We start from the raw sequence: 14495 nt of genomic DNA on the forward strand, positions 1-14495 counted from the left end.
TCCGTATTTTGAAGTTCAAGAAGGTCCAATTAATGAGCGTTTAGTTGCAAACCTCAGAGATCACGTGGAATAGAGCAGGCAACCGCCACTGTGGCTGCCATTCTCTTGCTCTCCGGCACCCCTGTCCGCCAGGTTGGCCACGACACCTATTCAGCTTTACCCGTTATTCCATGGCTTCACCTGGCTTAATCTTGGCTCGACATTTTAGAGTTGCACAGCCTCGTAAGTATGCTGCCTTATCACGGGGGCGTTTCTCTGGCTAGGCACATAGCTTTAATCATCGCTGGCAAAACAGACTCACGTTCAAATTAATAGTTTTTTTTTATACATAGAATTTTATGGAGATAGGCCGGACCAAACAGTGCAGTTCATATTATCAGAACATTTGATTTATCAAGGTTTGAATGAACAAACTTTCACTGTACTGCGCCTTTCCTGCCCTCAGAAACAAGCGAGGACAGTAGGCTGCAAACTAACTTGGATTGAGAACTAGAGTGCATAAACTGCTCCTGGCAACTGAGCCAGTTTTGCTTCAACAGACTGAAGAGAGTGAAGAGAGCCATTCCATTCTCGCAGTCTGTCAATTTGTTTGCCGCAACATATCAGTGACACAATAAAGCATGTTGCCGGGCTAGTTGGTCTAACATCTTTTAAAACTGGGAAAAAAACTCTGGCGCTAAAAATTCACACACACACAAAAAAAGAGACACAGGGACCACGGACAGGCGCCAACTTCCAACTGTTTATTTCAGAATACAGGCACATGCATTTATATCGTGAAGCTACGCCCACTTACCTAACAAAATGTGCATTATCAAAGCCGTGGCTTATCAAGCTACGCCCACTTAACAAAACGTGCACTATCAAAGCCATGGCTTATCACCGCGCGCTACCTTTGCACAGAAACTCATACTCAGCCGCATACAAATTCACCGACGTTTCACTGACGCACAAGCCTGCCTTTTTCTTTATATGAAATGCTCCCAATAATAGCCTGGCCTCTTTGTTTTTGCTCCTGCCAAGAATCCTCGCCTCTTCTAGTCGAGGCTCACACTTGTACGCGTTGATATGCCTGACCGAATTGGCATAGTCCGATGCACCAGTCCGATGAGCCCTGAAGGACGGGGCCCACGGTAGTACCTGAAGTTATGCCCTACACACACAAAGTGTCGCACAATATGAAGAAGGTGGCTAACAGGCACGAGGTACCGCTGGTCTTTTCAGCCCCTAACAAGTTGAGTAAACGTGTACCCCCCATTTCTGGTGCTGAACGCCCAAGGTGCACAATAAAACATCAGCGTACTTACACATCCTATGTGGAAAGAGTGATATACGAGGTACCCCTGACCTGTGGAAGGTCCTATGTAGGGCAAACAAACGCCTTGGGGAACATGGCAAAAAGATAGATAGTAATAAAGATAAATATGCCAATTTGGTCAGGCATGTCATCGTGTGCAAGTGTGAGCCTCGACTAGAAGAGGCGAATATTCTTGGCAGGAGCAAAAACAAAGAGGGCAGGCTATTATCAGAAGCCTTTCATATAAAGAAAAAGGTAGATTTGTGTGTCAGTGAAACGTCGGTGAATTTGTATGTGGCTGAGTATGAGTTTCTGTGCAAAGGTAGCGAGTGGTGATAAGCCACAGCTTTGATAATGCACATTTTAAGTGGGCATAGCTTGATAAGCCACACCTTTGATAATGCACGTTTTGTCAAGTGGGCGTAGTTTGACGATATAAATGCATGTGCTTGTATTCTGAAATAAACAGTTGGAAGTTGGCGCCTGTCCGTTGTCCCTATATCTGTTTTTTTTTGTGTGCGTGTGTGAATTTTTTGCGCCAGGGCTTTTTTTCCCAGCTTTAAAAGATATCAGTGACAGATGGATAAAATGAATCAAGCATGAAGGTAATGAACATGATCCACTCGCACAATACCACTGACATAGTACTGCACATTCACGCTGGGTGAACTACAATGCGAAATGCCTCCGGCATTGTGGTGCCGGCTGACCTTTGGGCTGGCGCAGAGGGCTGTATGCCTGGATGTCCATTGGGTCCAGGTCGCCAGAGAGCACGGTGCGCTTCTGGCCACCAGTCTGCTTGGAGCAGGAAAGCACCGCCCGTGATTGCCAGTCCGTCCAGTACAGCGTGTCCCCCAGAACCTGCATGCCAGGACACACCACCACTGTTCAGCTGCAGCACACACACACGTGCAGGGCGCAGTGCACTGTGTACTACAGTCCACCACGAACTGCTGCCAGAAAACTACAACATAGCACAAAGTCACTGACCTTGTCATATGTGTCACACACAGCATGCAAGCACACATGTGCACAAACAGATGCACACACATAGCTGAACCTGGTCATCACTGAAACTGAAAAGAGCCTGTGATTTTTTTTGCTACATGTGAATTTGTTATATGCAGCTTTCAATTGAACACTCAAGGAAAACGCAGGCCTTCAAAGGTCCACAAAAAATGTCCAATTATCAAATGGCCCTAAAGACTGCCGAAAACCATTTCAATCATAGTAACTTAAATGACTGATGCCTGGAATACTCTTGTCTATATATATGAAGTGGAAATTAAGCGGCAGCAATAAATTCTTGCAATTTCGTAAAATATTTTGCTTTGTGCACACTGCCGGGAAAATTGAGCTGCTGCAAAACCGTAAGTACCTCTGCAGCCCTCTTCACAATGCAACGCAGTAGCAGGTGGCGCCTCTTCACAAGCAGCGCCATCATATTTTTAGGATGCTTCACCACACAAAATATGTGGTCAAGCCTCCTCAAAACACGCCAGTTCAGTGTATTTGAAAAGCAAAGGAAGCATGTGGAAGCAAGAGAAAAAACGCGTCGGTGCTATGATGATATGAAGCCATCCCAAAACAAACCACTATCTGTGTGCCCAATGGCAGAAGTGGCATGACATGAATTTAGGAGATTTGAAACTAAAACTACGCTGTTGGGCTATATTTCGGTTATGGGGGGCTTCCGATCTTCATTGGATCTGCCACAGTGCATACATCGCTGTTGGGCTATATTTCGGTTATGGGGGGCTTCCGATCTTCATTGGATCTGCCACAGTGCATACATCTGAGGTGCACAGGCATCACTTGTCTTTGCAATTCAGGTTTGAGGAAGTCTATTAATAAAGATGAACAAAGGCTTTGGGCGTTGTACATCAGTATGAACAACATCCGAATTAAATGGGGCAAGCTCACCCATGTGCAAATTAATGGCTGCTCAACACCACACATTTACACGGACCTTAGCCAGGCCCACAGACATAGTTTGCATTTTCCAAATTAATAGGGGTCAAATTAATGAAATTTTGCTGTACTGACACTGGTTGCAAAAGCATGGCACAACTGGCATAATAAAGCCTGCACGTAAATATGTTATGAACAGCTTCTTTCTCTGTTTTAACACCAAGCCTACGCACACACCAAGGCACAATGTCTCGCTTAAAAGCAATTCACTGGCAATAAACATCCACAGTGAAACCAAGATGATTCTGCTACACCAATTGTGCTCCACATTTGGGTACGTGTACATAAAACACAACATACCTAACCTTGCTATGCATGTAAAGAGCAGCATGGCACGGCTGGCTTTTCTGGCCAGAGCCAGCATGACCCCATTCAGTATCATGAACAGGCACCCACCGTTAGGGCAAAAGGGAGTGCGAGAGAGCCATGGATGACGACTTCCCGGTTCTTGCCATCGTAGTCCATGGATGAGATCAGCTTCAGCTTCGCATCTAGCCAGTAGATCCTGCACAACACCCACGCAGAGGGCTCAGTTACACAAGAGGACAAGCAAGCAGGCACACCCGAAATGAATAACCACAACACAAGCATCCCCGCTTCAGTCGCAGCTCAAAGCAAGATATGCATAATGCTAAAATCACAAAGCCAACAATCATGGGCAAACACAGGCCCCGCAGATTCAAATTTTCACATGATGTGCACCCTTCAGAGGCTACTGGAAGTTTGTCCTCATGCTGTCAACAGCTCATCATGGACAGTGGCCACCAGTGTGAAGGAGCCAGGTAACATGCAACTCAAATTTAACAGTGAAACTGCTCTGCTCACAAATCGACCCCCCTTTTTTAACATATGGAGCTTCATGCATCCAGCCAGGAGAAATGGGTACCATCACGACGCTCATACTGCCTTCAGCTCTGATGAAATTACCTTAGGCTCTGCACACAGGATGACCCCAAAATTTCCGCTGATTATTTTTTGAGGACTAATACACAGCAAAATATGGTACAAACTCTTCATGCCCCAAGCTTACTGTAAACCAGCAAAATGATCTAGTGCCCATTACTTCTCACCCCCCAAATCAAAACTCAGTGTTGTGATGCACCTCGTCACAAGTGCATGGTTCCACTTCCAAAATGCACAATCAGGTATCAGCCACATAGTTGCTGCTGCTGCTGCTGCAACACCACCAATCTTTTTCGTTCTTTAAAATTTTCAGAGAAAGCAAAAAATTTAATTACCACTCTGTTCCAAAATAGTGTGACAGAGTCCTAAAAATTGTCTGCTGCAGCCCAATAACAGTATGCTTATGAGTAAGCTGCTCCAGACTGTTTTCAGAGTTTCTTTATTCCTTTCCTTTCGTTTTCAGTCGCAAAGAAAAGTATTCACACGTACAGAGAAAATCAATAAAACAAGAAAACTGCACCGTGTCTAGCATATGTAGTCCCTAGCAAAGAGTGATACGAGCAGCTAAGCTTCTCAAAATATCTCTAGCAATCACAAATATCTCACAGATGGCTATATTTTTATATCACAACACCTACTAATACAGGTCATCCTTTTTCCCAAACAGGAGACCGCGTAAGCACTCGGGAAGAAATCTACTGATACAGCCAACAAAGCCCATCTGCAAAAGAAAGGGCCCTCCTCTGCAGGGCAATGCAGAGGACTGTAGTCCTATGCCAAATGCACAAAGTAAAGTCACATCACAAAACACAGAGTAGGCAGGACAGGTGCCGTAGAGCCTGTTTTTAAATGTGTGCCATGTTTGATGCCCCAGAAATAAGATATCAGCCTAAATCGTAACAATCTGCTTAACAGTGTACTCATAGACCACGTGGCTGACCTGCGAGCTTCGTAGTCGACGGTGAGGCCATTAGGCCAGAAGATGTCCTCCCTCACGATGACCTGTCGGGTGGTGAGGTTCCCATCCATGCTTGCTCGCTCGATCTTCGGGACGTCTCCCCAGTCTGTCCAGTACAGCAGTCTGCATGGCACACAAAGTGGTAAGCTCTCTTCCTGTTCCGTCCAAGAGGATCCGAAGGGTTTTGTTTCACATTACGCAGGGATCCAGAAGATTGGCGTTCCCTGTGAAATTCACTTTGGTCCATTTGCTTTCATTAAGGGCGTCACAACAGATTACTTCTTATGGTGCCACAACATGTTACATGTAAAATGCAAGTGCTGTTTAGATACTCAATAAAACAAATCTTTTTAACTTTTGGTACATTATCTTTCTGTTGCGTGCAAACCCAGTAGCTGTTACCCATGCTTTCCCTTCCACTTTTCGAACATATATATTGTGTTGCTCTGCAATAAAATAACCAGTTGAATTCAGCGCTGCGTTGTAGTCTGTTTCTTTGTCCGTGTGTCAGGATTGCGCTGTTTTGTTTTCCTAAGATGGAACTACCAACTAGCCCATTCTTCCACCCTTGCCTGTTTAGCTACGTTTTATGCGAGATTTCTGCGAACAAAAGAAACTAAGTCCACAGCATAGCCCAAACAGCTGTACTACACCAATCCAAACTTGACGACCATGGCTGCAATGCACTAACAGCCTAGTGGCATAAACGTGTATTCATATTTCGAGCAAATAAACTTCCAAGATATTTGTTTGCACGCTGCCATACTTCAGAGTGATGCAAATGCATGAAACATTAATTAAACCTTCGGTAGAAATGTTACATATGTATATACGTACGCATGTGTTCAGTTACGTAGCCAATGACTGAAGGTATTTTGATAAGACTGGTTTTACAGACACAGATTGATGGTGTTGTGAAGGTCTACCTACTTTCATACCCATTGTTTCTCCACGTCACACATAATTTCATCAGAGTTACCTGAGTATATCAGCACGCAGTTGGCAAAACAACCTTTTCTAGAAAATCCATTCTCAGTAAACCACAATGTTACGGCAACACATGTTAAAGAGAAGATCGCTCATTGTCTTTTGCACCAGCATGAATAAAGCAGCGTCAACTGCAAGCTTCTATGCTGTAGCGACGTTTTGAGCCACTCCTGACATGCAACGGTTCCCAGTTCTGAAGACTCAATCGGCTGTTCCGAGAGAAAAGAACAGACTTTCTTTCTCCTTAGCAGTGAATGTCGAGGCATTTCAGGATACAATTTGGAGACAGCTTTGTGCACATTGTGCTCAGAGCAGCAACCCAAGCTCACCCATCGGTGGGCACCAACGCAATGGCCCGTGGCTGGTCTAGGTCGCGCCACACAAGCACCTTCCGGTGGGAGCCATCCAGCTCGGCCACCTCCAGGCGGTTGGTTTCGGAGTCAGTCCAGTAGAGCTTGCGGCCCACCCAATCACAGGCCAGCCCGTCGGGGGACACCACCCCCATGGAGGCCACTGTCATGTCGGGGCCCGAGGCATCCAGCGGCCGGCGCCGAATAACCTCCAGCCCCACGTCCGTCCAGAAGATAAGGCCAGCATCATAAAGGAAGTCCACAGCGGCAGCATCCTCCAGGCCACCCACCACCAACCGGGAGCTGTTGGCACGCCTGCCCGAGGCATCGAGCTCCAGGATACGAACGTCCTTGCGGTTGGCAAACAAAAGACGCACCCCTGCACAGACAGCAGGAGACAAGTGAGGCAACCACAACGGCCATACACAGCCCATGCCACCTGCAAGTGTTTCTCTGTTACACCCCACAAAAAGCAGAAGCCTAACGGAACCTAACGACGAACAAAACAAAAGCCAGTATAGAGATATCCCAGAACTGACTGACTTTTCAATAACACTGTTCTTGCAATTAGTACTCAAGATTTAACTAAGGGAAGAAATGCAAACATACAACACAAACTACAGCAGCAACCATGAGCTCTTATTACTATAACTGCCCCTGCTCGCTGCATAGCACGGGTGTTGCTATTGATAGCCATTTCACTGGCAGCACGACAGTATTCCAGCCATTTTCCCGTAAAGAACTTGAAGCACACTCTGCGCTGCTGCACGACCAATACAGCATGGCATGCAATGTCTCCTGCTGGGGCCACAAGCACAGCGGGTTAATTCTCAAGGGTATGATACACATTCGGCAGAATAAGCCGCTCTTGTGTGTATATGGCAGCGTGGCCACCACTAGCTCTCAAGCGGAATAATACAGCCCATAACTCCCTCCAGCTCAGTCCCCACTGCCTGTCACTTGCCTTTCCATAGTTTTTTTCTTTAACACGTCACCATTACTTCCATCATCCAGCCTACATTCAGTTATTATGAAACAAAGCCTCCCCCCCCCCCCCCCCCCCCCCGATTATTATTTGCAGTTACTGCTCTCAAGCAAACACTTGGCCCCCCTATCCCAAAAGTTTCCTACTCACATCTCCTCATCTGCCTTTCTGCCATCCCGTGCTGCAATTCCTTGCTCCTGATGCCTGCTCAGTAATCACAATACACTAACAGTTACCAGTTCTTCGCACTTGCGCTCTGTCCGACTCCTTGCCTCCCTATCCATTTCCGGTACGATATCATTAACTCAAGTTTGTTCTCTGCCCTCTTTATGTATCTTTCTTAGTGCCACTGATATATTTTGCAACGACAGCCGCTACTGGATCATTGGAGCACAGAAAACCATTGCAAGCACAGAGTCAGATGAGCAAACACCCTCCTTCCAGCTGTGACTATTCAACGCTTCTACTGGGTTCAACTATTGGTGTCCAAGCTGGCATGAGTGATGAAAGTCAGAACAGAAAAAAAAAGCTCATTGTGGGGTGCAATAGATACTACAATGGTGCAACACATACAACAGCTAAACTCATCTAACATGCTGACGAGAAAGCATAATCATAATTGTTTTTCTCCTTTCAGTTGCCAGTTCAAGTGTATGACCAAAATGAACAAACCATCTCTCTTCTCCAGAAAAAAAAAAAAAAAAAAAGGAAAAAAAAAACACAGAGAAGGATGCATACTTTCAGCCTATCTCAAAGCCAAAGACATAGAAACAATACCTGCATCAAGCTAAACACACATCACATGGGCTATGTTGGGTTGCCCTACACAGTGAGGTGAAAATTTTATTTTGAATTTCTTTCTGCAATTTCTAAACAACTAGTGAAAACAGTGAGATGTACAAGTTTAGAATTAACGCCTCCAGAAGTGTTGGCATAAGCCCTCAAATGCTGCAAATAGCATGATTCAGCTGTGTCCAGGGTGTTGAACTGCAAATTTTTTGAGTATGGTTCAGGTTCACGCCTTTTGGGTTCTGGTTCAGTTTCGGCTTCGGAGACACATTCCATTACAGTCCGAACCGGTTCAACCCTGCCCAAACCGGTTGAAAGGATTCAGAAAAAAATAACTTCAGGTGTATTTTTTTTACTCCACTCTCTTAATACTGAGTTTTCTTTCTTGTTTGAGATAAAATAAAAGCTGAAAATTAATACAGTAGTCCGTCTATTGTTTTTGCTGTCAGATGTGACAAGTTTCACGGTTGTCAAGACCTCAGCAAAACGTTTATAAGTGGCCGACGATTAGAGCAGGACGGGGGAAAAGTAATGATTATAATGCACAGCACGCAGACGCCTTTGGATTTCTCATTTCTATGGAAGTGAAAGGCAAAGGCACCTGTGTATTGTGACCCAAAGGACATTGACAGAAGTCCTCTCCACCATGAATTGGAGTTATCATATTTGCCAGAGAATCAGATTAATTATTTGTCTCGCTCCTGTGACCGCGATGCAATGCGACCACTGTCTTGATGCACGTCATGGTTGCCTGCATAACGCTATATACCTTATTCTAAAATCACTTTGAGGCTAGACTGGTATGTTTAGTGGCATAATTTACAACAAGCATGACATGACATCACGGCTGCTCGCAAATATTTTATTATGTGTTCCGTAAATGCTGCCAACTTTTCTATTTGCCAGCACAGAAAGACTGAAGGAAAAGGGCATTGTCGAGGGTTGTTAATGTTATCAGGGTTTGACGACAAGAGAGGATATATTTTAGATTCAGAACCATACCACTAACTGGTTCAGAACAGTTCCTTCAATTTGTTCCAGTTCGGTTCCAGTTCCAGTTACAACACCCCGGCTGCGTCCACAGTTGATATGTTGCCGATCCATACAGCAGCACTTGGAGGATGCTGCCTTATCATCCGACCAATTCAGAGTGTGAAGAAAACCCGAGGAGTCAGCCCAGAAAATTGATGTAAGTGTCAAGGCGAGCTTCTTATTTGGGCCAATTCTGCTCGATTTGGCGGCCATATTGAAGTATTTATGCTGCTACTGTTATCGACCTCAATCGTAGGATTTCCAGAGCAATTTAGACAGAATTTGATACCATTTGAATTGTGAAGTGTTCACCTAACTCTTTTAGATAATGGCTTGCCCAAATGCACAATGTGAAGTGATCGCTTCCTAAGCAGAAAACTACAAAGGCTAGAACTTTTGATTTTTCAGATGCATTTTCTATTGCATAAGCAGACATTTTGTATATGCCAATGCTTCCTCCACTTCTTTTTTCTTTTTTACTAAAGCATATTTTTGCAAATATTGTTCAAATTATACCTAGTGAAAACATTAATTTCAGAAATAAAGTTTTATAATGACATGAAATATCTTAACAAAGCTCATAGTATTGAAACTTGTGTTTAACTAGCTTCATTTTGACATGCTGCATTAAATTCTTAAACATCATAGCTCTTGAGTGTAAGAAAATTAGTGAAAACCCACAAAATATGCCTATATTCCTCACAGCAAGCAGGGAGCTGAGGGGGCCCTCCACCAATTTTATAATGCTGTAAAGCTATCGGCTGTTCGAGCTTGACTTATGCCTACATTACATATACACCAGAGTGCAGCACAAGAAAAGAGGAGGACGAGAGAAGTGACAGGGAACCCTTCTGCATCATTTTTCTCACTCACTCTACTGCTCCCTAGTACCAGTGGCACAACTCAAGAAAAGCTGCCCTGCCACAGTAGCCCAGTGGTTGCAGGGCTTGGCTAAGGGGACCTGAATGCAATTTCTTTTGCAGCAGCTATTTTTCAATAAAGGTTGAATATAAGGGCGAGTGTACTGTGCAATGTCAGTGTGCATTACAAAACCCCACTAACCGAAATTATCCGGAGTTCTCTGCTCCACATCCTTCATATCCAGAGTTGCTTTGCGACATGAGACCCCACACACCCAATCATAAACCATTTTAATGTAACTGAACTTGTCCAGTTTGTCCCTCACAGATTCATGCTCAAAGCGGGTTCACTCTTCTTTCTTTTGATTTTCTATAACAGCAGCCTTTTTATGTAATACATCTATGTGTACAGCTGGATTTTGTTTAACTTCAAGGAAACCAATAAATCAGTTCAAAATGAATGGCCACAGCATGAGTTCCAAAAAGCACGAGGTTCAAAGGGAATTAAATTTATTACCAAGAGTCCCCCATATCACTTAAAAAAAATGACCATTTGTCAGCTATCGCCAGACACCACACAAACATCTCACAGCAACTACGCTGAAACAAATATGATCCTGTTTCCTTCCTTAATGCATTTGACAAGCACAGTTTTTGCACTTGTATTGCCACCCTAGTGTCCGTACACTGCATCCCACAAACTATCTTCTCCCTGCTCTGGCTCTTACTTCTTTTGAACAAAGCGGCAAGCTTGGGCACTCATCGTTTAACTTATCATAAGTGTCCGGTTATTCACGTGATCAGCGAGTGGATAGCGCACACGGACAGCTCCATGCTCACAGCTATGTCACAGTGTAGGGCCACGTGACTTGCTTTAACTAAATTGAAGCCCGAAGAGGATATGTTAGGAATGATTCACCAACAGCTGTCCCCACAAAAATGAGCAGACAAGGTATGGCTGCACAACTACTTCCACAAGATCATTTCCCCGCCTAGCATTATGCATGCCATGAGTCACGAGAGAAGGGATGTGCTAAGAAGGCTAAGGTTAATATCAACCTTGAATAACTATACTTCTACAAAATGCTCAAGTTTTTTCTGGAGAGCAATAATAAAGAAATGTCTTTCAGTACCGAGTACATGCCAGACTTTTTGAGAAATACAAAATAAAAATGTTCCAGAAGCCCAACAAAAACAGTTTTTGTTAAACAAGCAAACAGTATAGTAAGGTTTATAAATCAACGAGCACATATATGGTAAAGAGAAACTCAGTCAAGGGGGCACATGCTTCTCTTATATTGCAAAACATGGCCCTCAAATTATCTTAAACCACTGCATCCACTCAAATTCCTTATTTTCGATCTAACTTGAGGCTTCATCATTGAAATCTGTGAAGTGCTATTTTTATCTGTGGAACATGGGGGCACTGCATATTAGGAAAATGCTAGAATTGGTGTTTCCCTTCTTTCAAGTTACCCAACTAGTAGATGGTCACCTAGGAGAGCAGATTTCTCCACAGCACAATTTTCTTCTTTTTTCCTATTTGACCCTGTTCGCCCTGTTGTGCTCAAAGAACTCCTTAAAACTGCCCTCACCTGCAGTATCCACATTTGCACTTGTGACCTGAACACTAGCAGATGTCGCCCTTACAAGGCTCAATTTCCACAAATGCGGATACAAAAATGTGCCGATGTCTGAACAGTCTTGTGCTAAAAGACAATAAATCATCATAAAAAACGAAAATGGCTCCATGCTTTCTGTACTTCCTGTATGGCTTTGGTGAGTGCGACTTTTCAAATGCTTTCTTTTGCAAGCACCGGCAGTTTACAGGGACAAAAAGGAGTTGCTTCACAACTATACAACGGCTATAACAGGGTGAAGCCAAATAGGTATAATTGAGAATAGTGTGCAGACTTGACTATAGCGTGCAGTTACAGAACCGATACATAAAGACTTAACAAAATAAGAAGAGATATCAGACATATTTCACTCAATTTGCCTGAAGAGAAGTTTTCTTCATATGCACAACATTGACTTTTTTTTTCCCCTTTTATTCAGTAAACAGCATCTGTATATCCAGTGTGTGCCGCACACCTGCGCTTCTGACTTGGCTTCCGAGTGGCTTCAGTTCAGTTTTAGCAGTTCAGCCCCCCCATGCCATTTATGTGCAGACTAGGGCACAACAGTGCATTGTTATTAGCAATATTAATTGGTTCACAGGAAGGGAAAGGTGCAGTATCTGTCACACTTGTTTCCGTGGACACCTGAACCACCCCATAAGGGAAGCGAGGAAGGTGGGAGTGAAAGGGGATAGGGAGAAAGGGGTGCCATAGTGGAGGGCTGCAGAGTAATTTCATCCCACAGCACATGTCAGAATACCAAGTTTAACGCAACCCAGAGGTGGCATGCACCCAGGAACGACCAAGAAAATCAAGGATTTCTGCACTGAATGACTACTAGGGCACAAGCAGAATTTTGGTACCTGACGCCAAAACAACAAGATCAGTAACATTAAAAGCTGGACATAAACTGACAAATCAGGAACCTGTCAAAGTACAGGACATTGCTGCTCAAGTGCATCACATCTTTCAACATCCTTGATTTTCAATGGACTTTTGACCTCACTACATTTATCCACCTGCATTCACGCCAAACATTTGCAAAGAATACAAATTTTAAACATGTTTCTCATGTGCCGGGTGGGCATGGAGAATGATATATTTGCCCTTTGCTGGTTCGGTTTGCTTTGGTTTGTGGGGTTTGACATCCCCAAGCGACTAAGGCTATGAGAAGTGCCTTAATGGAGGGCTCCGGAAATTTTAAACCACCTGGGGCTCCTTAACCTACACTGACATCGACAGCACACAGGCACCTAGCTTTTCGGCTGTGTCCGGGATTAGATCCCACATCCTTGGACACAGCAGTTGAGCGCCCTAACCACTGCACCACCGCGGCTGGGTGTATTTGCCCTTCGCACAGAAATCCACAGAATCAACTAAAATGGTGGCCTAAGGGGCCAAGACAGTGCCAGAATAAGGTTAGAAATGGGACAGGCTTTCACTATTCATTATCAAAGCTGCAACTGTACCAAGACTTAGGTGCATGTACTGTGGTTGCAAAAATCAGGAGAAGTAAATATGATGAGGTGGACTACCATGCTCGTTAAGCATTGGGTAAATATGGCTTCATTTTGTTAACCTAAGGACTGCACTTCTAGGAGCATGCTGTGTAGTAATGAACCTAAAGCATTTAACGTCTATACAGATACAGCTATCAGCCCTTTAACGACTCAGTTTCTCACTGAAACAGGTACAAGTTTTTGTGTCCTATTGCTTGCACATATGCTTGTCAAGGCTTTCCAAAATCAACCCTCCCAATACTAGATTTAAGAAGCATCACAGTATAATTAATTCTAGTTTACTCATACATGGCGCAAATTTGGCACACAAAACCAGATTACTGTGTATAAAAACAATCGCGCATGTATATATGTAACAGTTCACTGCAGTGTACTTGGTTTGGTTTGCTTAGCGGGGTTTAACGTCCCAAAGCGACTCAGGCTGTCAGAGACGCAGAGTTCTATCCCCAAAACCTAATTTGCACGCCCCTTTCTCTTTTTCCATTTTCACTCCCACCTTCCACCTATGCGGTTCAGGTGTCCACAGAACTAGTGTGACAGATACTGCGCCTTTTCTTTCTGTGAACCAATTATGAGAGACGCCATAGTGGAGGGCTCCAGAAATTTCGACCACCCTGGGTTCTTTAGCGTGCAGTGTACTTAGAACAGCAGGAAAAGCAGAAGCTCACAAAACCTTACTACACTTCTGTATCATTAGCACTATCCAATGTGCAATAATAAGTGAGAAAAAAAATGATGACCAGTCGCCTGCTTCACAAGGGCACGAGGCTATGTTCATCACGAAGTACGGTTATACTGTGCATGTAACACTGTATCGACAGATGAACCTGACAGGAGACATCAAAGGAAATGCTTGATTCGTTATCTTGAGAGTCTCGATACCACTATGCAAACACTTTCAAGCTAAGTGTCGGGAGATAAATGCGCCGTGCCAAGAGGCCAAAGGCGTGCCGCTGAAGAAGTTTCAGATAAGCCCAACCACTTTCTTTTGGAAGGCAGGCTGTTTTTCTGCCTCCACACTTCACAGCCACAAGGCAAACACGTCCTTGACCACAAGTCGTGCTGACTTCTCACTCACATTTAGCTGGCAATTAATGGTTAGCGGGACATGCCAACTGCTCATCCTAAACAAGGGACACTAAATTGCATGGCTGCTACCTTGAAGAATCACATTTTATTCAAGGAGGTGCAAGAATTTCAATTATACAAAGGGACAGCAATCAA

At 44.2% G+C, this 14495-nt stretch overlaps 1 protein-coding gene across 1 annotated transcript in view; it reads right to left on the minus strand.

Moving 5' to 3' along the window:
• The window catches only part of arr (low-density lipoprotein receptor-related protein 6), a 74921-nt gene that overhangs the window by 51561 nt on the left and 8865 nt on the right, over window positions 1-14495 (minus strand). Inside the window, exons 2-5 of the mRNA XM_084602568.1 lie at window positions 6446-6845; window positions 5112-5252; window positions 3665-3773; window positions 2008-2158 (exon numbers count right to left, since the gene is read on the minus strand). Of these exons, the coding sequence (XP_084458694.1) occupies window positions 2008-2158; window positions 3665-3773; window positions 5112-5252; window positions 6446-6845 (801 nt within the window). The remainder of the gene's footprint in view (window positions 1-2007; window positions 2159-3664; window positions 3774-5111; window positions 5253-6445; window positions 6846-14495) is intronic.

This window comes from Amblyomma maculatum, chromosome 4 (assembly GCF_055883805.1).
Source record: "Amblyomma maculatum isolate TAMU_Amacu chromosome 4, ASM5588380v1, whole genome shotgun sequence".
Lineage (NCBI taxonomy): Eukaryota > Metazoa > Arthropoda > Arachnida > Ixodida > Ixodidae > Amblyomma > Amblyomma maculatum.